The sequence below is a fragment of the Nothobranchius furzeri genome, chromosome 7, assembly GCF_043380555.1.
Source record: "Nothobranchius furzeri strain GRZ-AD chromosome 7, NfurGRZ-RIMD1, whole genome shotgun sequence".
NCBI classification, from domain to species: Eukaryota; Metazoa; Chordata; class Actinopteri; order Cyprinodontiformes; family Nothobranchiidae; genus Nothobranchius; species Nothobranchius furzeri.
This window is the reverse complement of record NC_091747.1, coordinates 57,895,846-57,919,201: the sequence shown is the minus strand read 5'-3', so window position 1 is coordinate 57,919,201 and position 23,356 is coordinate 57,895,846. Positions and strand designations below refer to the sequence as shown.

At 41.6% G+C, this 23,356-nt stretch overlaps 1 protein-coding gene across 1 annotated transcript in view; it reads right to left on the bottom strand.

Annotated features, from left to right (window-relative positions):
- ofcc1 (orofacial cleft 1 candidate 1) overlaps positions 1-23,356 on the bottom strand; it is a 121,174-nt gene that overhangs the window by 31,249 nt on the left and 66,569 nt on the right. The window contains exons 21-24 of the mRNA XM_070553443.1: positions 15,493-15,744; positions 13,158-13,410; positions 12,653-12,816; positions 7,773-7,932 (exon numbers count right to left, since the gene is read on the bottom strand). Coding sequence (XP_070409544.1) covers positions 7,773-7,932; positions 12,653-12,816; positions 13,158-13,410; positions 15,493-15,744 — 829 coding nt within the window. The remainder of the gene's footprint in view (positions 1-7,772; positions 7,933-12,652; positions 12,817-13,157; positions 13,411-15,492; positions 15,745-23,356) is intronic.

Here is a 23,356-nt window from a genome sequence, read left to right as displayed (position 1 = left end):
TATCAGCTAATGGTGCGTTCGCTTTCTCCTCGGAAATTCTAACTTCCCAGTAGGAAAAATCAAATAAAAAAAGACGGCAAAAGGAATGAAGATACACACTAAATTTAGTTCACAGTAAAGATGTTTGCTTCAGTTTAATTATCAGCTTATAAAACTACAAGGACGATGTTAAAATACAAACAGTTGTATGTTATTTATTGTGATATTTATCAAAATATATTGAGAAACATATATATTTAATTATAAAAGAGAATTAAAATATTAAACACTCAAAAGTATCGAAATTGGTACCGTTAAGTACCGGTATCGATTCGTAGGTACCGGGAATTAGTACCAGATCGATTCAAATGTCAAAGGTACCCATCCCCAGATGTGCAGAATCGACTCGTGAAACTTCTAGTTTAAAAGGTTAATGCCCGTCCCATGAGGATTGTGATCTGGAAGTGTGGAGGTAAAAACCACCGAAACTCTAAACAATCTGACAGATTATTTTGCTTTTAACGAAGATTTCCTGACAAATGAAGGAACAAGTTGTTGAAATTAATTTACTTTTGACGTTACTGTATGAAAATGAGTCAAAATAATAGACATAAACTTTAAGAAAGTTTCAGAAGTCAGGAGTTACCGTAATTTCTATTTTCACCGGCAAGTTAATTCCAATTAGAGCCAAACAGACAAGCAGCATTGGTTTTAATCTTGCATGCATCTTTAAAATTGCATGTTGTTTCCTTTTAGGATTGCATTGCTCAATTACTTTATATGAAAAGATCTGCAGCTGAATACCTTGTTTTACTTCTCCTCATCCCTTTTTTCTCTCAGTTGGCTAATGAAGGCCTCGTAGCCCACCGTTATTAAAATTACGCCCTTGCCTCTGATATTAATTGGCTCCGTAATAAGGAATGCGTCGGATTCATTATTTAATTGCAAGGGCACATTTGGAATACAGTTTCTGAAATGTATTTTTAATGAAAAACACTACATCCTGACCTAATCATATCAACCTTATTCTATCCAATTAAGGATGCAAAAAATCATTAGAGTTGCAAAATATTAGTTTCGGCTCCGTCGGGCTGCTCCTTTGCTCGCCTTCATGAATATTTTTTTCCTGTCTATGATAAATAGTTAATGAGGAAAAAATGACAAAATTTGCATGTAGGCAAATTAGTCTAATAGGGATATGTCTTTGCTGAGTTAGGAAAGTGACCCTTTTCATTGACGGAATTGTTGGAATAATTATGAAATAATGGCAAAGGCACATCTTATTTTGATGAAAAATTGTCTGGTTGAATAATGTAAAAATGATAAAATGCAATAATCCTAAATTTTCTTCATGCCACATAAGGCGTTAGCATTTTATCTGTGTAATAACACCAAATTAGGTCCAATAAGAAGGATGCTGTAATTGTGGCTTTGGAGGGAGATGTGCTTTAATGCAAGGATAATAACGAAGTGAACCACGGCAAGAGGCCATCAGCAGCTAAACGAAGCCTTTTCCTACTTACAGACTGGCTGTTTATTTGTTTCAAAGTGTTAAAATAATAAAAGCTTCAGTAAACAGGTCCACAGGTCATTCAAATAAAGAATAAATTCTTTTTTCTTTCAAAGATTTTTGCAAAAAAACTGATTTGTAATTTTGGCAATAAGGGCTTTAAGTTCATTTAGTTAAAAGGAACTTAGTATGGCCTCTTATCTTAATTTTTAATATACCAAACATGTGTATGAAGTTCTTTCACATAAAACTATTTCAGTTGTTTTATTTTGACATTTTCAGTACCTATCACAATGAGCTGTTTTAGTGCTCTGTCACTTTAAGAAAACAATCTAGAGCTGGCCATGCCCACCCATCCCTCATTCACGCTGCTAAATGCTGAGAAGCTCCGATACTGGGAGGTGCTGGGAGTAGAGCTGCTGCTCCTCCAGCCACAGCTCTCTGGTGTACGTGAGAGGTTATTCTAGTCTAATTTCCCCATTTGTGACATCACAAATGAGGCTTTTTTGAAACAGCTCCTAACTCTTGAAACCAAACACTGACAGAAAACAGATGGAGGAATTATTTTCATGTTTGAAAGAAAGAAAGAAAGAAAGAAAGAAAGAAAGAAAGAAAGAAAGAAAGATTTTATATATGGCCTCTCAAGATAAAAATCACGAGGAGCTTCACGAGAACCAAAACATTTTAAATGATTGATTTTTTTTAAATGATTGAAAAATGTGGTTGAAATGAGTCCACTGATCTCAGGCTCAGGGGGAGAGAGTTCCAGAGTCTGGGGGCCACAGCAGCAGATGATCTGTCACCTTTGGTCTTTAGCCTGGTGCTGCACAACCAGTAGGCTTTGATCACTGGACCTCAGGGACCTGCTGGGGGTGTAGGGACTAAGAAGATCACCAATGTAAGATGGTGCTTGTCCATGTAAGGCCCTATAGACCAGAACCAGGATCTTGAAATGAACCCTGAAGTTGACTGGCAGCCAGTGAAGCTGGAGGAGAAGCGGGGTGATGTGGGTGTGTTTGGAGGACTTGGTCAGAAGCCGAGCACAGGCGTTCTGAACCACCTGTAGACGGTTCAGGGAGGTTCTGCTTAGACACGTGAAAAGAGAGTTACAGTAGTCTAAGCGTGAGGAGATGAAGGTGTAGATCTGAAGTTCAGAGCGGGACAGAATGGGACTCAGCTTAGCAACGTTCCTGAGATGGAAGAAGAAAGAGCGAACAAGAGAACTGACATGAGAATCCAGGGTGAGAGTTGGGTCAAAGGTCATGCCAAGATTCCTGACAGAAGGTTTGGTGTGAGAAGAAAGCTGACCAAGAGAGTCTGACTTTGGGAACCAGCTGGTCTGGGCCCCAGTTTGCAGTGCTTATAGAGGCAGTAGAGACCCGTATGGCAGCACAACATGATTCATTAACAACACTAAAACTTTTGTTGCTGCATCACCCAAATGAATAAATGTAGATGTGCATTTAAAAGAACTAGTGGATATTTGAAGAGGGGTTCTTCGGAAAGTTCATATATTACATTAAATATAGTTTGTGTTTTGTGGCTGATGTGAAGAAGCCTCATATTTTTTGGTATTGACGTTTCCTTATGTTTGGCCTCATGGCAGCATGCATTTGCATGTATATCCCAGCAGTATAGTACAACTGGAACAGTCCAACCTTCTACCGAGGATGGTGGTAATCAATCAGCATTTATCTGTTGGGCATTATTATTCACTAGTCTTTTCGTCTCTAGTATTAATGCATGTCGTGTGAGTCGTTCTCTGTGGAACAAAAGCTCTAGCGCTCCTGTTTCAGGAAGTAGACGCTAGCTGGTGCCAAGCATTTCCCGTCTGTTATTGCAGGCTAATACAGGAAATAGGGGCAGAAGACTATTTTAACATTCAGCCTGCCTGTGAACCTCAGAGTGACTCATCATAATTAAGAGATAAGTAGAAAGCAGTTTATTAGTGAAGCTGCTATTTAATAGCACATATTTAACTGGACTTTTTTTTTTTACAATCTCACAAAAAGTGTGTTAGGTGAGGCCACTACTTAGCCTAGTGGACTAGACCAAATTCTTGCTTTGCAAAGAATGGTCTAGGCATGCTCCATTGGAACCTCAGCAGCTCCTACCAGGACTCTGGCTAGCCAATCACAGCTCTCTAGAGGGGTTTCAAACACATAAAGAGCTGTGATTGGTCCATAATGGTGGCCCAATCATAGTGCTCTATCTGCTTAGTGAACAAATCACAGAGCTTTATCCGCTTTGTGGGCCAATCAGGGCACTCTATATGCCTGGTGGGTGGGATGATGCAACAGAGTGAAACAAGAGTATGTCACATTCATTGTCCAGTGGAATGTGGAGATCATTTGAAAGACAACGGTAGAACCCGCCCCACAACCGCGAGCCGTCAGTGGAGCATTGCCAGGCTAGCCACTACTATCATCAGGCGCAAATTTGCTTACAGGTAGAACGGCCTCCGTGGATGTGCTATGAACACTCACTTACATGGATACTTTATTACATGAATGTTCTGATGAACATGTCTACAGCTAGCTGCTGCTGCTAGATTTTACTCACAAATAATCAAATAATGCTAAATTGTTCAAAGCTTTTCCATAGAAATCCATTTAAAACTATTTTATCCAGCACTTTACTAACTTTGAATCCCACATTTGTGTTCTTGCACATGTTTTGGTTTAGAAAGTTGACCTGAACTCGCTCTCTGCCAGTGACGATTAAAGTCGTCATTAGCATGTTATTACTGTGTGGGCGTCGGAACGAGCCCCCGCACCGTGAGAACAAGCATCTCAGCTCTAAAGCCGATCTTCATCCGCATACGTCACACGTCACGTGATCAGGAAGCAGAAAATCCATGTGCTAGGAGATCGTTTTGGGCCGCTGCTGTAAAAAAAAAAAGTGAGGCGTGACCTGGAAAAGCTTCTGCCGATCACAATACAGCAACGGATTACGAGAGAACGGATAACGCTCGAAACGTGCAGATTCTTCCCGATGTAAGAGGTGAGTCTTCTTTTTGTTTTGGTTGTTTCGGCCTCGACATCATCCTAGCGTGCAACGTTCTGTCACTCTTAACTCATTCACTGCCAATGATGACTAAAGTCGTCATTTGCATTTTTTTACTGGTTGAGCATCGGAACGAGCCCCCGCGCTGAGAGAACAAACATCTCAGCCCTGAAGCCGATCTGCATCCGTATACGTCACACGTCACATGATCAGGAAGCAGACCATCCATGTATTAGGAGATCGTTTTGGGCCGTTCCTGTAAAAAAAGTGAGGCGCGAACCGGAAAAGCGTCTGCCGATCACAATTAGTTTAGTTTAGTTTATTTCAAACAAAGAAAACATACATAATTTTTTAAAAAGTACCACAAACAGAAAAAATACATATCATCCCTTCTGTGTTTGAAAAGGAGTAGGCTGAAGTGGAAACTTATATATCCCTACCCCTTTATACAAGTAATTTTTACTTGTTTACTTAAATCTAACACAAAACCTACATTAAAACAAACAAAATGGTACAAGTCACCAAAAAACCACCAAATTATATGGAAAAAAACAAAAAAGAAAAAAAAAACATCTTTTTACAATTGATACAATTTACTTTTCCTTGGAATAAAGGACACCCACATAAATCATCTATTTTCCACTATATACTTGTTCAGAAAATGTTTTTTATAATTCATTTTAAACACATTTATATTTGTACTTACTTTGATTTCTTCTTCTAAATTGTTCCATAATTTAACCCCAATTATTGTGATACACATCTGTTTTAATGTTGTTCTAAACTTATGTATCTTTAAGTTTAGTGTCCCTCTCAGGTTATATCCTCCTTCTCTCTCTGTGAACAGTTTCTGTATTTTATCAGGCATTAATTTATTTCTTACTTTATACATTATTTGTGCTGTTTTGTATTTAACCAAGTCCTGGAACTTCATTGTCCGCGTTTTAATAAAAAGTTCATTTGTGTGATCCAAATATCCTGCATTTGTTATTAATCTGATAGCCCTTTTCTGCATTGTCGTTATTGTTTGTAAAAGACTTTTGTACGTGTTTCCCCAGACCTCTACACAATAGCTCAACAACTCAACAACGGATTATGAAAGAACGGATAACGCTCGAAACACGCGGATTCTTCCTGATGTAAGAGGTGAGTCTCCGCTTTGTTTTGGTTGTTTCGGCCTCGACATCATCCTAGCGTGCAACGTTCTGTCACTCTCAACTCATTCACTGCCAATGACGACTAAAGTCGTCATTTGCATTTTTTTACTGGTTGAGCATCGGAACGAGCCCCCGCGCTGAGAGAACAAACATCTCAGCCCTGAAGCCGATCTGCATCCGTATACGTCACACGTCACATGATCAGGAAGCAGACCATCCATGTATTAGGAGATCGTTTTGGGCCGTTCCTGTAAAAAAAGTGAGGCGCGAACCGGAAAAGCGTCTGCCGATCACAATTAGTTTAGTTTAGTTTATTTCAAACAAAGAGAACATACATAATTTTTTAAAAAGTACCACAAACAGAAAAAATACATATCATCCCTTCTGTGTTTGAAAAGGAGTAGGCTGAAGTGGAAACTTATATATCCCTACCCCTTTATACAAGTAATTTTTACTTGTTTACTTAAATCTAACACAAAACCTACATTAAAACAAACAAAATGGTACAAGTCACCAAAAAACCACCAAATTATATGGAAAAAAACAAAAAAGAAAAAAAAACATCTTTTTACAATTGATACAATTTACTTTTCCTTGGAATAAAGGACACCCACATAAATCATCTATTTTCCACTATATACTTGTTCAGAAAATGTTTTTTATAATTCATTTTAAACACATTTATATTTGTACTTACTTTGATTTCTTCTTCTAAATTGTTCCATAATTTAACCCCTATTATTGTGATACACATCTGTTTTAATGTTGTTCTAAACTTATGTATCTTTAAGTTTAGTGTCCCTCTCAGGTTATATCCTCCTTCTCTCTCTGTGAACAGCTTCTGTATTTTATCAAGCATTAATTTATTTCTTACTTTATACATTATTTGTGCTGTTTTGTATTTAACCAAGTCCTGGAACTTCATTGTCCGCGTTTTAATAAAAAGTTCATTTGTGTGATCCAAATATCCTGCATTTGTTATTAATCTGATAGCCCTTTTCTGCATTGTCGTTATTGTTTGTAAAAGACTTTTGTACGTGTTTCCCCAGACCTCTACACAATAGCTCAACAACTCAACAACGGATTATGAAAGAACGGATAACGCTCGAAACACGCGGATTCTTCCTGATGTAAGAGGTGAGTCTCCGCTTTGTTTTGGTTGTGTTGGCCTCGACATCATCCTGGCACGCAACGTTTCTGTCACTCTTAAAAAAACAGTAAAAACGGTGAGAAACGCTGGCAGTGAATGAGTTAAGCTTCCATGGCACGTTTGGGTTGTAAATAATGACTGCTGTTATACTTCGGCCTGTTTAAACTGTGTTGGATAACTTAGAGTTGTTAATTTTGCTTTCAAACATTTTACATGAATTTGCACAAGTAAAGATAAACAACATATAATTGATGTGTGCTGCACCCAAAATACATAAAAGGACAGTTTTATCACCACTTTCTGCTATTCTAATCTCTACTAGTCACATTTCCAGCTCTGCCCTTTCCTGTGGCATCACCTTATGACCTTTGCTGCGTTCTCACAGATGAGGCCGCTTTTCTTTGAGGTACTAATTTCATGGGGACCTTTATTCAGCAGAATTGCCTTATCTGGCACGAAGCTATCCCCACGAAGAGCCTGCCCACCGTAACACACACCTGCATCGCCGCGTGTTGATTGAGCAGTCTCTTTCTCTAATGAAAAATCTTCAGAAATTGGTTTTCACAGACTAATCAGCTGCCTGCACGTCGACGCCCTGTTTTGGTAATTATCTCGTACTAATTAGAATGAAGCTAAAGACCTCTGAGATGAATCCTCAGCTTTCTCACATGTAACTAAAGAAAATATAATGATATAAAGGAGCTTGCGCTGTGCATCCTGCTCACATGGAATAAATCCTGGAAAGTGACCAGTGCGCTACTCCTGCATTTACAGTCCATGCTTAACCTTTAGCACCTCTGCATGAGCAACCCCCCCAAGCGTCAGTTGACTCATTTTTCACAAACTAATCAATCAGGCTGGTAATGATGACCTTATAGATCGTTCTGTGTAAGAAAACAACCATTAGCTCAATTTATCTGCAAGGCCTTCAGTCGGGAGTGTAAAAATCAGGGAGTTAGACGTGTTTTACCTTCCGCCTCTCCCCATTGAAGCCTCTCCACTGCTCGGCCTTCTTGACGATGTAGCTGAGCTCCTGATTCGACAGCTCCAGATCATGAGGCAGGAAGTACATGCCCTCCTTGGCTGTGAGCCGCTGAAAGGTGTCCAACATGCGGCCGTCGTTGTGGAACCTGCACAGAAAAATAAAGACAGCATGGAAGAAGAAGCATGCTGCTGCGCTCTACGACAGCCCGAGCAATAAAGACACACACGATCTTCCTCGAGTCAAGAATAATAGCTGCGTTCTTCTCTCTGTACAACAGACAGACAGATGGGTTGTTGCTGGAAAAAAAATACTTATTGACTGAAGAGAGCATATTCGCTGGCTGATCTAATACATCAAATGAAATGGCAACCAGGAATCAAACAAATTGGCCTGTGAGTGGGAAGATCTTTGTGATTGCAGGCAGACTGTAGCGGCGTCCATGTTTGGCTCGGTGTCTGTGTGGCGTTGCATCTGTTAACGTGTGGGAGTCGGATCCTGGGATGCTCTTCGATGTTAATGCCGACTTTTAAAGACTGCAAACGCGTCGAATGTACGTGTCTGGAGAGCCTGGCTTGAGTCACAAGAAAGCGTTGAGCAGAGCAGAAGGCGTATCGATTCGTACCTCCAAAGTGTTATTTTTGTTTTGCCACACACGGGTTGCATGCAGCCAACCCCGAAAAAGAAACACTCCGTCTGTAAACAAATACTTTGGCTGGCCATCAAAACCAGCAGACCTTGTGCCCTTCCACTAAGATGCTAGTCTGTCAGAGGGTAATCAGCTCTCAAATAAAAACAACATCAAGGAGACAAGGATTTACACAAAGAGCCGCTACGGAGCTTTGAGCCCAGCATTATTCCCCTATGGCTCTTGGGAGAGGGATGTTTGTAGAAACTTGACCTCAGACACAGGAATAGCATGCAATCATTTTCATCCTGCACTCGGATTTTGCTTCTCATTCATTTATGCAGCCGTTCTCTGGGAGGAATTGCATCTTTGTGCTACAAAGGAGGCTAATTTCATGGCTGTGAAGGAGCCGTGAAGTTCAGGAGGTTCCTGTGTATGAGCGTTCTGACCTGGATGAAGACACTTATATCCAGTGTTGGGAGTAACGCGGTACAAAAGTAATTAATTACTGTAATGCATTGCTTTTTGCCGTGATGTGGTAATGTAAGGCATTACAGGGAAAGAAAATGGTATATTTACTCGGTACAATTGTCAGTAACGCTGTAATTACAACGCATTTTTAAACCCAGAGTCAAGATGCGGGTTTCCTAAAATTTCAAATTGCGAGAAGCCTGAAAAAAGATCCAGTATCCACATATATGACGTAATTTATGGACTCAGCTTTGCGGGCATTCTATGAGCAGAGAGGACGCAGCGGTAATGGCTCAAATACTCCAGCTGCGTCCTGCACGCGGCCGCTGTTATATTCACAAAATCGCTCCACCAAAACAAAGTTATTCGTTTGCGATCGTTTATATCAGCCCATATTCTCTGGTACTTCATGTACTTTTCAGCTGAGTTCATAATCTGTGCCCCGGTGATTTCAACTCATTGCTGCTGGAGCGCAGCGTGAAGCTTTTTTATTTATTTATTTATTTTTGCGTTCGGCAGATCCTTTTGGCTGATTAGTTAGAAAGTAGGAAATCTAGGAAACAGTTTTTCTGGAAGACGGAGAAAACATGCAGCATGCAGGACGGTTAGAGAGAGAAAGGGCAGGAAATTATTCACATAAAATCAAGAAAACAAAACAAAGTGCTTGAAAAGAAAAAAGTAGGTAGATTTATCCCCAATACACATTTTTACCAGTGAAAAGCAATAATATAAGCATTTAATATTTATACATGTGATAGAATCAGATCACCCCAGAAGTCAGTCCCACATCCAGGGCCGTATCAAGGCATTTGGGGACCAAGGCAAATATAGGCTTGGAGCCCCCACCACCTCATTCCCTGCTCAGTTAATATAAGATTGCAGCGTGCTGAGAGTACAGATTGTTGTTACTTTTATTTAATAAACAATCATTTTAAAGCACTGTTATTATATCTGATTGTTTTTAACAGCAATCCTAGCTCAGACACCACATCACCTTCCACATATATGTCATGAGCTCGCTGAGCGTCACATGACCAGATTCATATTGAAGTTGTTTTGGTGAAAGTTACTTCAAGTAATGCAAAAGTAGTGTAATGCCTTACATTTTAAAATCAGTAATTTTGTAATGTAATTAATTACTTTAAAATTAGGGTAACAAGTAATAAATAATGCATTACAGTTTTGAAGTAACTTGCCCAACACTGCTTATATCAAGACATTTTCAGTATGGGGGGGGGGGTCACTGCGTCTTAAGCCTGAGTCATGCTTCTGTGTCTGCGTCAGTGCGGGTCTGCTGGAGAGCCCCGCAAGGACGGGCGGAGTCGAGCTCTCTTTTCTAAACATCCGTCCGTCGAGACGGAGAACGCAAGCCTGCGATTGGTCAGGGCGCCGCTGTCGTCTACACCGCCGCCATTGCGCCCTCAAAAACATAAAGAGGGCGCAGGAATAACTAGCGGCAGACACGGAGAAGCTTGAAGAGTACCTCGCGAAAAACTCTAAAAATATGAACGTTTAATTCCCCGTGACTGGAGGAGTGAAAAGATGAAGCAGCAAGCATTTTATTTGTGGACGGAAATGAGAGGAAACGTGGGTTTAGAGGTGGTGAGCGCATGAAGAGGTGGAGGAGGATGAGAGACTAATATATCTGTGTTAAAAAGTCTCTTATATACAAAAAACACAATATAAACACACTATCTAGGACCCATACATGACATGATACCACAGAACAGCGCTACGCCCTCTGTTGTCCTGGCGGGGAATTGCTTTGCAGCAGGAGACGGAGAAGTACGAGGGCTAAACGTCTCCGTCCGTCCATGCGTGTCTGTCCCTGTTGGAGCTGACGGAGGAGCATGAATCAGGCTTTAAGGAGTCATCACATATCTTGGTGTCATGGTGACAGAAAGAAAAAACTACCTGCTGATGTTTGCTAAATGAAGAGGGTGATGTTGTATTTTCAACAGGTCGTGGAGAGAGGGTTAGACTGTGTTGTCGACTAGCTCAGCATCAGAACTAGTGTCTAGCTATTGTTAGCCCAGACACATCTAACCAATCAGCAGACTGGAAGTTGTCATATGCCGTGTAGGGATGCGTTTACAAGGGACCTGGACCAGAGGAAAATGGTGTTTTGTGAATGCACCAACTTGCCCATGACACCCCGATCTTGGTCTTTATGAAGTTTTACAGCCTGTCATGTGTTTTTTGTTTTTTTTTCAAAGGAAGTGACTAAAGGCTGCCTAAAATGTAATTAAAAAAGATGACAGTCCATTCTATCTATACACATAGCCCGGGGCTCTTATTTTATTTTTTTAGAAATAGGTCACGGTCTGCATCAGAACCCTTTCCTCACAGCCAATCAGAAACCATAAGCCGTAAAATGATCAGCCTTGCTCCAGCCTCGTGGCCTACATTCAAAACAAACCTGGGAGGCGGCTGAGTGGCAGAAGTCATTATTCTCAGCTGTTGTTTTAATATTGTCCATTTAGCTGAGTCTAGATAAGCTTCCTGAGATGACACCTCGGTGGCACATCTCCGAATGATTTATTCAGACAGGATTTCCTTTTCTCTCCACCTCAGATAAAACCACCTGTCCTTCTGCTTCAGCACTTCAACTTTTACTACCAGGACAAAAGGAGATCAGTCTGAAGTTTTTATACAAAATAAACCTGGTGTGGATTTAAATGAATACAAACCTCTGTATTATTGGTGTTTTCTGTTTTTTATCCTTACTGGTTTGAGCAGATTATTATTTTTTTTCGGAGGGGCTACGATCGAAATGCAAAGCTTGCAAGTAAAATGTGTGGATGTGGCTGACCTCAATCTACAAGACATCAGGATCACACCGTGTTTTTATTTAGCGTATGCATGTTCATTACCATATGCAGCCAATTTCAGTATGTATGAAACAGGCAGTGAAGCCAGCCACGCTAAATATTCATCCTAATCGGATCCTGAAAGATGGTAACACGTTCACGCTATATCAAAACACATCTGAGTCAGGAAATGGTAGATTTTCCAGCCAGTTGCAGAGGATGGTGTGTTACAGAAGACAGTTGTTACATGTGTTTGTGTCCTCTGGTGTAGAACTCTGATGCAAATGTCAATTTAATTAATTTTTTTAATAAACATGTTTTAATTCAGTGTATTTTTTTTATTTTTGTCGTAAACCAGGGTTCTACTTCTTCTGTGTTTCAAAGGGGACATAATATGCAAAACTCACCTTTTACATCCTTTTGAGGTGCCATGTGAGTCTATACTTCCTCTCTAAACACCCCAGATATGAAATAACCCATTCCTTACTTTTCTGTCAGTGTTTGGTTTTAGGATTTATCTAAGTAATACAAGCTGTTTCAATAAAGCCCTGTTTGTGACATCACAAACGGGAAAATAGAATAGAAACACCTTTCACGTGCAAGAGAGAACTTTTGCTGGTAGAGCAGCGGCTCTACTGTGTACCCCTCTTAGATATTGGAGCTTCTAAGCTTATAGCAGCCTGAGTGGGGGATGGGTGGGTGTGGCCAACAATAAAAACTACTAATATTTTATGTGTCTTATGTGAAATGATTTTAGAGCAAAGACCTTCATAAACATGTTTTGCATCAAACATAAAACTATTATAACTTCATAAAAATAGGTCAGAATGTGTCCCCTTTGATGCAAAAGGTGGACCCTATGCTATATTTAAGATAACTACGAAATACAAGACAACCCCCCTTCTTGTATTGGTAATTGTCAAGTACAGGAACCTATCCATCTTGTTTCTGTGTCTCACCTGAGCAGGTAAATAGCTAGAATAGTGATGGAAAGCAGGAAGTGGACTGTGTAGAGGAACAGAGTGATGATGACTCCGGCAGCACCTGACCGTTCAGCGCGATAGAAGTGCCAGTAAAGCTTGGCTGCATCTCCTACTGGTGTGTCGGGGCTGTAGGCGAGACGCTGGAAGATCAGACCAAACGGACAAGCATGTGGCTCAGAGCAGCTCTGGGTTCACTCGGTTGGGCTTGGCATTGGCAACACGGAAAAAATATGTATTTACAACAGAGACTGAATCTTAAAAATATGTGCAAATTTGCATCCATTTTAAAGAAATAGTTGTTAGACTTTTCATAAATAAGGCAGAATAACTGGCTGAATTCAGCTTGCTGCCAAAAGAAGACTGATCTAGCCAACTCATTTCCCTCCCCTCTCCTTTTTTGTAATTTAAAGTCACTTTGCCAAGATAGAGTGAACTCCTATTTAAAGTGCACAAGTGTCCAAGTTATTTTTAAGTGACTTACCCCGAGGACGGCATCCACAGTGAAGACTGCCAGGGGGTCGAGGACTGTCCACACTCCCTGAGCCATGATAAAATTTGATGTGAAGGAAGGGAGTGAGCCAAATATCAGTTGACAGCCCCATCTGATCAGAACCAGCAGGAGCGTTACAGCGTTCAAGGTCAGGGGACCCACCACCACCATCGTCAGCTCCTCTCGGGTGTGGAGCAACGAGCTCTGGTAGATGAGCTCCACGGTGTGAGCGTGGAGCTGGAATCTGCGGAGAAAACGGCATCAGCCGGCACGGATTAGGAATGTTTTTGTGATGCACCTCAGAGGCAACCGATTCTGGCAATTCACTCCCCGAGTTAAAATATGATTTGATTATATTTAATTAGTCAGCTTTTCCACTGAAATAAAGAACTTTATTAGGTTTGCAAACAGGTTTGTGATAAAGAAGACTAAAAATGGAGCTCTTCTGTTGTAGGGTTGACTCCATTTACAGCAAGCCTCATAAGCTTCTTAATCTTCCCTTCAGTCAGGAGGAGGTAGAGCAGTGGTGGCCGAGGACACGTCCAGCTTCTCTCATTAATTCCATCTGATTTGTTCCAAGAGTCCAGCGTCTCTCGGATTCTGTCCATTAATCCGACTGCGGAGGTTCATTGGTCCTTTGTTTGAAGCAGATCTCAGAACAGATCTTAGAAAGCTGATGTAGAGCTCAGGAAACACCCCACGGGGTGATCAACACAGATGATGTTCACAGATTTGATCTAATTATATTAGATTGCACTTATAGTTTTTCACTCATTTGCTCACAACCAGGAAAATTAGCTGCCAAATTTAATATTTTTCACATTCAATTTACATTTAGAATAAACTTTACAAAAAACACGTTGTTTTATTTTGACTGAAAACTTTACGTTTTTGCTACTTTTCTACACAAAAACTAAAGTTTCACCCCAGTTTAGATAAACCGTTCAAACAGAAACCACAGATGAATTAATGTAAGCTTTTTTTTGTAAAATAGGACTATTATGTTTATTATCCGGCTATAAATTCTTCATGTCCAATTTCTGATTCAGCTTTTGGAGATGATTATTGTAAGGAACATCTTTATTTTTAAAAAATGTGTATTTTTAATAAATTTATTGATTTCTTTGATGACTTTGCAATATAACTACAACATTTGGTTATTATTAGTCCTCTGACCATGCTGCCTCTATTAATAACCAGTATTCATCAGATGAAACGAGCTCATAAAATCCCGCCTGTCCTGGGAACATAACGGTACCCCTAACTGGCTCTTGCAAGGAGCAGAAATGATCGATTCAAACAAAATTTAAGTTAAATATAAACTCGATGCTAATTTTATTTTGAGTTGGTTTTTAACATTCAGTGTCCGAACATGTAAGTGCGGGGGCTACACAGAGAACAAAACGTGTTTTTCACTGATGAAGAGGTGCACTGGAAGCAAAAGGAGAACGGAAGAGCCGGAGATCTGTAGAAACGTGTGAGGGGCGGGGTTCCTGTCATCGTTCAACCATGCTGACTGTCACTTCTGCCTCTCAATGGGCACCAGCAGCTCTGGACGCGGCGCGGGGAGAAATGTGCTCGAAGGGGAGAGAGGCGCACATTCAGACATGTGGAAGTTGTCATCCAACGTTGACCCCCTCTGTTTTCACTTTTTTAACCTCCTATCTGCCCCCCTCAGCCTCTCTCTCTCTCTCTCTCGCTCGCTCGCCCATGCTTTAACACACGACGCTTCCACAAACGAAACAAAAGCTCTGCCTCTTTGCAGCCAGCTTTTTTTAATCGTTGTTATCGTGTTGGCTGAAATCGGCACCATATGCTATCGTGTTGTGATTTAACACTTCTGCACTGTCTCATGGCTGTTTATTAGCAATGCTGCGTACCAAATAATAACAATAAATTCCTTCCAAATAAGGCCTTTTGGGACTTGAAGCTGTGTGGTGAGCAAGCTCCCCCAGCAATGGTTTGTTAATATTGAGAGAGTCTTGTTAAAATGTTAATGGGGGATTCCAAACAGATGATTTGGGTGGATTCAGCCTGCACGTTTGCCAACACACAAACACACATTTTCTGTCTCTCCCCTGCTCGTTATCCTCTCCACTTCCTGTTTTACCACAATCCTTATGTCTTTTTCTCGTGCTTACAAGCCGTGTGAGTGTACATTTGTGCCAATTGGCCAATAATCTACAGCATACTGTATCTCTCCTCCATGTTGGTGATTTATTTCATCAGCAGTGTGAGCTATGTGTCTGCATGTGCATCTACACACCCATCCGTCTGTGTGAGTGTGTGTGTGTGTGTAGGGTCATATCAAAAGAAGCATACTCACTTGTTGACAGGAACTGCAATGGCCTGGAGGTACAGCCACTGGCTGCAGTAATGCAGGTAAAGCCTCACAAACCACATCAAAGCCAGCAGCAGCATAATGAGGCCGAGCTGCAGAGCTGAGTCGTGCCAGCTAGTGTGAAGTTGATGTTGTTGCCGCAGCAACAGCAGGCCCAGCTCGGACGGTAGCATGCTGAGGGCCAGGCGGGCTCGGTCGGACAGTCGCGGAGGACAGGAACCAAGTCCGGTTGATGATCTGTTATTAGACAAAGAATAGAAAATGGATTTTGTTCAAAACTGAAGTAGATTTGAACTATTTGTGAATTTGTTTCTGAGTAAACGTTTCTGAGTGACCTCAGTTTGGTGAAATAGAGTCGGCGTCCAAAGCGAATCAGTCATTGGCTAGTCCACGTACGGCCAAGATCAAAATTAAATTGGGTAGAGCTTTATTTTGAAACTGCTGTAAGTGTAACATAGATTAATGCTCATGTTAGTTTATAATCCTGGGGCTTTGTTTCCCAAAGCTGGGATTGGGATCCAACTGTAGGTCATGAAAGATTTGAGAAAAAGAAAAAATGTCTCCTATCTGGACTAAACCTTCAGGAAGTGAGCACCAGAAGTGCTTCATTTAGCTGTTATTGGTATAGTCTGGCCATGACCCGTACAATCAATCAATCAAATTTTATTTCTAAAGCGCTTTTCAAACAAAGTGTGATTCAAAGTGCTTTACAAAATGACCCCAGATTCCCATAACAGGTTAAAAACATTAACAAACATATGCAATCACACGCACACGCACACACACAGACTCACACACACAAGTAAAAATTATATTAGCCTGAGTCCAGATGAGCCAAGTATGGTAACGCAAGGAAACGCCATCAGAGGAGCCGTCTGACCCGGCAGCATCAGGTCTTCCACACTAAGTCAGGGCGCTCAGTGGAGGGGGAGCATAGACCCCCCACCTATAGAGCGCCCAGGAAGCTACAGTCGACCACCGCTCCCGAGGCAGAGGGCCCCCACAGAGGAAACACTGGATTAAAATGAGTAAAAATGTAATAAAAGAGCTAATATAAACGACAAAAATTTGAAAATAAGTAATAAATAAAATGATATAAACAGTAAAATAATAATTTAAATAATAAAACTGTGCTAAAATATAATCATATAGAACATGCAAAGCAAGTAATAAAATATAATCATGTAAAACGAGAAATAAAACTGTAGTAAATATTTAGATAAAAGCTAACCTAAAAAGATGGGTCTTGAGTCTTGACTTAAACACAGTCGTAGGGGTGCCTCTGCCTCTCCCCGAAACAGGACAGAGCCAAGAACAATCAGAGCGATGCACAGTGTGATGTATTCATAAAGGCGAAAGTCGGTCAACGCAACACCATGCACTGTTGACGGAGGAGGAGAAGTACCTCCATCTGCTCATGTCTCAAACAAAAGCTCAAGTCTAAATCGTCCAAAGTTGATGCCACAGCAAACGAGCGAAATTCCTGAGCTGCCGCCATCTTTGTTGTTTTGCTCAGTTGCAGCTCTGCCTTAATGGCACCAAGCCTACCCAACATCTCTCAACAAACATGTCAAGAATTCTGTGGTAGATATTAACACTTTCTTGTAAATAATGCAAAATTGCAAGTCTGGAACTTCAAGAAGTAGAAAAGATGCATAATCAATGATGGTTTAATTGGTTTATGGAACAAAATCACAAGCATTGTAATGAAATGAAATTTAAGATCAAACGCTTTTGTCCTGGCTGAATTCAGACGTGCCGCTAGCTCTTCAGATGGTGAACACAAACTCTGTTTTCTGAACTGTGACAGTTTAGTTTGCTGTTAACAACAGGAAAGACATTTTTCACAGAATCTAACCTAAAAAAAAAGCCTGAAAATGTTCTTTTCAATGAACTATTCCCACACAGCAGCGTTCCCGGTGTCGATGTTTCCTGTCAATAAAAGGACACCAAAGGAAGGGAACTAATATTCAAACTGACTCACATTCAAGCGTGTACACAATAGGCTTCTCTTGTTTCTCCCTCTCTCTTCACACACTCACACACACACACAAGCACACACAAGCACAACGCACACCCAAACAGATAGAAATCCCTTCCAGCAGTATTCAGCTTTCCTCAGCACCTCTGCCTCCTCTGTGCCTCCCTTTGTCAGGCCTGCTCAACTATTCCCTTTCATACAGAGGGCACAGATGGAGCAATGCGAAGCAAGTAGAGCAAAGGAGGGAAAGGAGAGGAGAGGAAGGGAAAGTGTGCAAACCTTGACCATGTCAGCTTAGCAGATATGAATGAATGATCTCATCTGTCTGACGATAATTAGTACAAGGCGAGGTAAGGTTGTTTACAGTGCAGCTATGGTTAGCATAACAGAATGTGACTTAGGGCCTTTGCCTGTGGACATCCCCGCGTCTCACCACTGTCTCCCAAAGCACAGTTGGAATTCACTTTGTAGTGTGTGTCTGGGGAAAATCCTACATCGCCTAAAGACCAAAAACAGAATCAATTGTACTGCTCCCACACCCGCTTTGCCAAATAATTAGGCTAGACTTGCATGAAAATGAGGCGATACATTTTTACTTCCTGCATATATCGCTGCTGCGAAGCTCACGCGGCTAAAGGAACGTCTCCTCGGCGAGGCGCTTATACGTTCTGAAGTGTTAAATTAGTTGAAGTTCCTTCAAGCGTGCTTACGAGATCAGCAGCAAGACATGCTGCCCATGAGAGAGAGGTCGAGATTGGCTGAGAAAATGCTTAGTCAGCTGTTTGGGATGAATAATATTCACAGCTCGGCTGAGATCAAATAAAGCAGAGACGGTGAAAATGCATCATGAGTGTCCGCTGCGCTGTGGCGCTACGCCGGGATTTTAATCTACTTTATTTCAATGTTTCGAGAATACAAGGGAAGATACGGAAGATGATTAGGGCCACTGAAATGAAAAAAGAAGAAAGAAAATTCTGACGTTAATTTCAGAATTCCAATTTTTTTCCTCAAAATTCTGAATTTTTTTACTTCAGAGAAAAAAGTCAGAATTCTGAGATTAACGTGAGAATTCTGACTTTAATCTCAGAATTTGAACTCTTTACTCAAAATTCCGACTTTTTTATCTGAATCCTTTGCGACTACAGAAAAAAGTCAGAATTCTAATTTTAATCTGAGAACCCTAACTTTAATCTCAGGACTCTGATTTTAATCAGAATCAGAATCAGAATCAGAAGTTTTTATTGCCATATGTGTGCCAAGTCACAACATTAGGAAATTGCTGCGGTATTTTGGTGCAGAAGGTAAGATAGAAAAAAAATTTAATTAAGAGATAAGCAAATATAAGAACTAATAAAACACTCATGATAAAATTATTAATGTAAAAAGTGGCAAGATTTAGAGAAGCAGCTATCTACTCCGTGTAGGTATTAATCTGAGTGTTTGTTGAATGGTTCAAGCACAGCAACGGGTCACGTGACTGGGACCAATCAACTTGAGTGGGCTGCCCTAGGATTTTCATTCAAAAGTAAAATGGTAAATGGCCTGTATTTGATATAGCGCCTTCTAGAGTCCTAGAACCCCCCAAGGCGCTTTACAACACAATCAGTCATTCACCCATTCACACACTGGTGGTAATGAGCTACGATGTAGCCACAGCTGCCCTGGGGCGCGCTGACAGAGGCGAGGCTGCCGAGCACTGGCGCCACCGGTCCCTCCGACCACCACCAGCAGGCAACGTGGGTTAAGTGTCTTGCCCAAGGACACAGCGACAGACTGAGCGGGACTCGAACCAGCAACCTTCCGATTACGGGGCGAGCACTTAACTCCTGTGCCACCGTCGCCCCGAAAGGTGCAGAGGGGAAGAAACTGTTTTTGTGGCGAGAGGTTCTGGTCCGAATGGATCTGAGCCTTCTGCCAGATGGGAGCGAGTCGAAGAGACTGTGTCCAGGGTGAGACGGGTCAGCTATTATCCGACCTGCACGCCTCAATGTCCTAGAGGTGTACAGATCTTGAATGGAGGGGAGTTTGCAGCCAATGACCCTCTCTGCAGAGCGCACGACACGCTGCAGCCTCTTCTTGTCCCTGGTGGTAGCTCCAGCGTACCACACGGTGATGGAGGAGGTGAGGGTGGACTCGATGATAGCGGTGTAGAACTGCCTCATCGACTGTGATGATAGGTTGAATTTCTTCAACTGCCTCAGGAAGTACATCCTCTGCTGGGCCTTTTTTCTGATGGTGGGCTCCCATTTGAGGTCCTGGGTGATGGTGGTGGCCAGGACCTCTAATGTCAGAATTCTGACTTTTTGAATCTGAGAAAAACAAGGCTGAGTTCTGAGATTTAAATCAAAATTTTGAGATTAAAGTCAGAATTCTCTTTCTTCTCTTTGGCCCTAATCTTCTTCCGTAAATCCGACATTTCATGCAACCTAAAGTTTTTGTGTTCAAACTGAAATAAATAAAGGTTTCAACATTGTGTCACATGAGTTTTTATGCAAGACGTTGACTCATAAGCCAAGGAGAAAGAAGATAATGCATGAATAAATGTGTGCTCCTTCATCTCTATTATGATGTTGACAAGGCCACTTCCATTCCAAACATTATCACGGCTTGCTCCGTCACATGCACGGTGTGAAACTGCATTCCGCGCGTCTGCAAAAGTGGAATTACGGAGTAGACAAAAACGCTGTGTGTCTCAAACACAGGCAAGATGCCGCCCTGTCAGCTGGCATTACACGAAACCAGCAAACACAACCTGACGTCCATCTTTCGTAATGAAGATATTGATGATGCGTGAAAGAGGAATATTTTTAGACACGTTTGTGTGGTGGCATCCTCCGAAAGGAAGCTGGTAACATGATGGGAAATCTGTTATCTCCGCTGAATTTGCTTCATTATTGTACCTCCGATTGCAAACATTGAAAAGGAGGAATGGGAGCTGGAGGTGTGGGATTTTTATTTCATTCGGATGTAACAGCTTGTCCCTTGAACGATGTGTGGCATACTGGTCCAGGGATGAAGCAAACCGTTTCAAAAGGCATGCACGGGCACATAATGCTGTGTTTTTATTGTAGTTGCTTCTGTGAAATTGAGGCCAGAAGCTGTTCTCTTATTTTCTTAGTTTTTCTGTTTGTTTCATTCCCGTGTCATCAAAGCAGATTGTAAAAAGGACTCATCATCCTTTCTGAGGCTTTCCAGAATCTGCCAAGGCTTGTAAATCAGATTTAGCTATCTGTCAGCGTCTGGAGCAAAAAGCTTCTCTCGAACTGGTTTCCTCGGTTTCCGTCTGTAATGTTCAGTGACGGGACAGCAAACCAGAGCTGTGCTCAAAAACAGCACCGGGTGTTTAGTAAGTATGGGTGGGAGTTACATCTGTAGAGGTAATGCTATCCTATCGAGCTCTTTGAGTTATTTTTACTCGCTATTTGTTTTTCTGCATTTTCTGATTCTTTTAGCACATTTTTTCTCTAATAATTCAAATTTAATAGACATTCTCAGTTGGTGGCAACCAGTGATGGAATGTAGCAAAGTACAAATACTTTGTTACTGTACGTAAGTTACATTTTCTGTATCTGTACTTTACTTAAGTCATTCTCTCGAGGCTTACTTTTTACTTTTGCTCCACTACATTTTTTTAAAAGTTTGAAAAGTACTTCAAAATGTGTTTTTGTCCAGCCTCCACACAACGGAGACCAGGACAGGACAGAGACGAGGACAAGCTGTCCCTGCTGAATGTGCCCGACCCCATCTGCCAGTGGATCACCGACTTCCTAGCAGATAGGAGACAGCACATGGGGCAGGGAAGGAATGTCTCAGACCAATAGCATCGGTACCCCTCAAGGCTGCATTCTCGCCCCTCTGCTCTTCTCCCTCTACACCACCAGCCACCAGTCAGTGATGGACATCACCCCGCTCTCAGATGGGCATAAGTCTGCCCACAGGAGGGAGGTGGAACGTAGGGATGCACCGATCAGGTTTTTTGCTGCCGATCACAGATACCGATATCAAAGAATGCTGATCACCGATACCGATCACCGATACCGATCACGTGGATTGGCCAGAAATTTTCTACAACAGTATAATGAGTGCTACAAACTACATAATCTGGGAATAAAGGAAATTAAACATAATCTAAAATGGTCTGTATTAGGGTTGTCACGGTGTGAAAATTGAACCTCACGGTTATTGTGACCAAAATTACCACGGTTTTTGGTATTATCGCAGTATTTTTTTTAAACGTGCTACATTTTCACACAATTAAATAAACCCTGTATGTCAGCAAATATTGCCCTCAGTTTGTGTCTAAATTTAGCCTAAAGTGTGTTATTTTGCAATTATGTTGTTTATTTGTTTACATTTTCCCCCTTTAGTCTTTAAAATACCAATATTTGCCCATAATTTCTTATTTTATGTCTGTTTGATGTCACAAACCGGGGTTTACCGCTACACCGGTTACGTGACAACCCTACCTGATCGGTCTGCTTTGATCTATTTTGAAAACTCCGATCAAAACCGATAGGGGCGCTATCGGCCGATTGGGATCAAATGCCGATCCATCGGTGCATCCCTAGTGGAACCTCTGGCATCCTGGTTCCTGGTGCTGCCTGGTGGGTTGAATGCCCAGAAGACAGTAAAGATGAATGTGGACTTGAGGAGAGTGTCAGCTCCACTGACGCCCATAACCCTGAGGGACACCTCCATCTCAACCACAGACTCCTTCCAGTTTCTTGGGACCACCGTCACCCACAACCGCAAGTGGAAGATGTCCATCAGCTCCCTCATCAAAAAGGCCCAGCAGAGGATGTTCTCCCTGCAGCAGCAGAGGAAACTCAGAAATGATGGTCCAGTTCCACATGACCACCGTTGAATTCATCCTCACTCCCTCCATTACTGTGTGGTATGCAGGGGCCACTGCCAGGAAAAACACAGTGTGATGTGCTTTGAGCAGAAAAGGTGATTGGTTGTAACCTTCCATCGATCTGCGCACCTCCAGGTCTGTGAGGCATGCAGGTCCAATCACAGCTGACCCCTCTCATCCTGGTCATGGACTGAACCACTCCCCTCGGGCAGCAGGTTTAAGGCCATTCGGACCAGAACCCCACACCGCATCAGCTTCTTCCCCTCTGCTGTAAGACTTCTGATCACCAAATAACCATTACAACCATCAGTCACTTTGTTTTTTTTCTTATGTTTATTGTTTATTTATTTATTTTTGGTGCATCCTATTTATCACTTGTCTCACTTGTATGTTTGCACCATTCCACCGAAGCACATTTCTTGTAATGTGAGACTCTCACTGACCCGGCAGTAGAACACAGTTCTGATTCTGAGCACGCTCCCGCCGCCCCCAACGCTAGTCATTTATCGTGCGGTCCGACAGTACACTTCTACACATGTTTAAACGTTAGTTCAATACTTTTACTTTGTTGCTTTAAAGTACATTTGAAAATGCAAACTTCAGCTGGTGCCAGCACACCAGTGTCCAAAGGTTGTGTCACATGACCAAATGAAGGAAATCGGATGTTTTAATGAACTCAGGATGTTTGGTGTGAAGGAGCTTAACCAACCAATAGGATCAGTGGAGACCGGCAACCAGGCCTTCACTTCCTGCATCTTTGAACAATATTTCAGATTTTCCATAAACACACTTCTGACCATCTGGATAAAGAGCTGGACATGGATAAAGTTCATGTGTGTATAAAGGCAGTGTTGGGAGTAACGCCGTACAAAAGTAATTAATTACTGTAATGCATTGCTTTTTGCTGTAATGTGGTAATGTAAGGAATTACAGGGAAAGAAAATGGTAATATTTACTCGGTACAATTGTCAGTAACGCGGTAATTACAACGCATTTTTAAACCCAAAATCAAG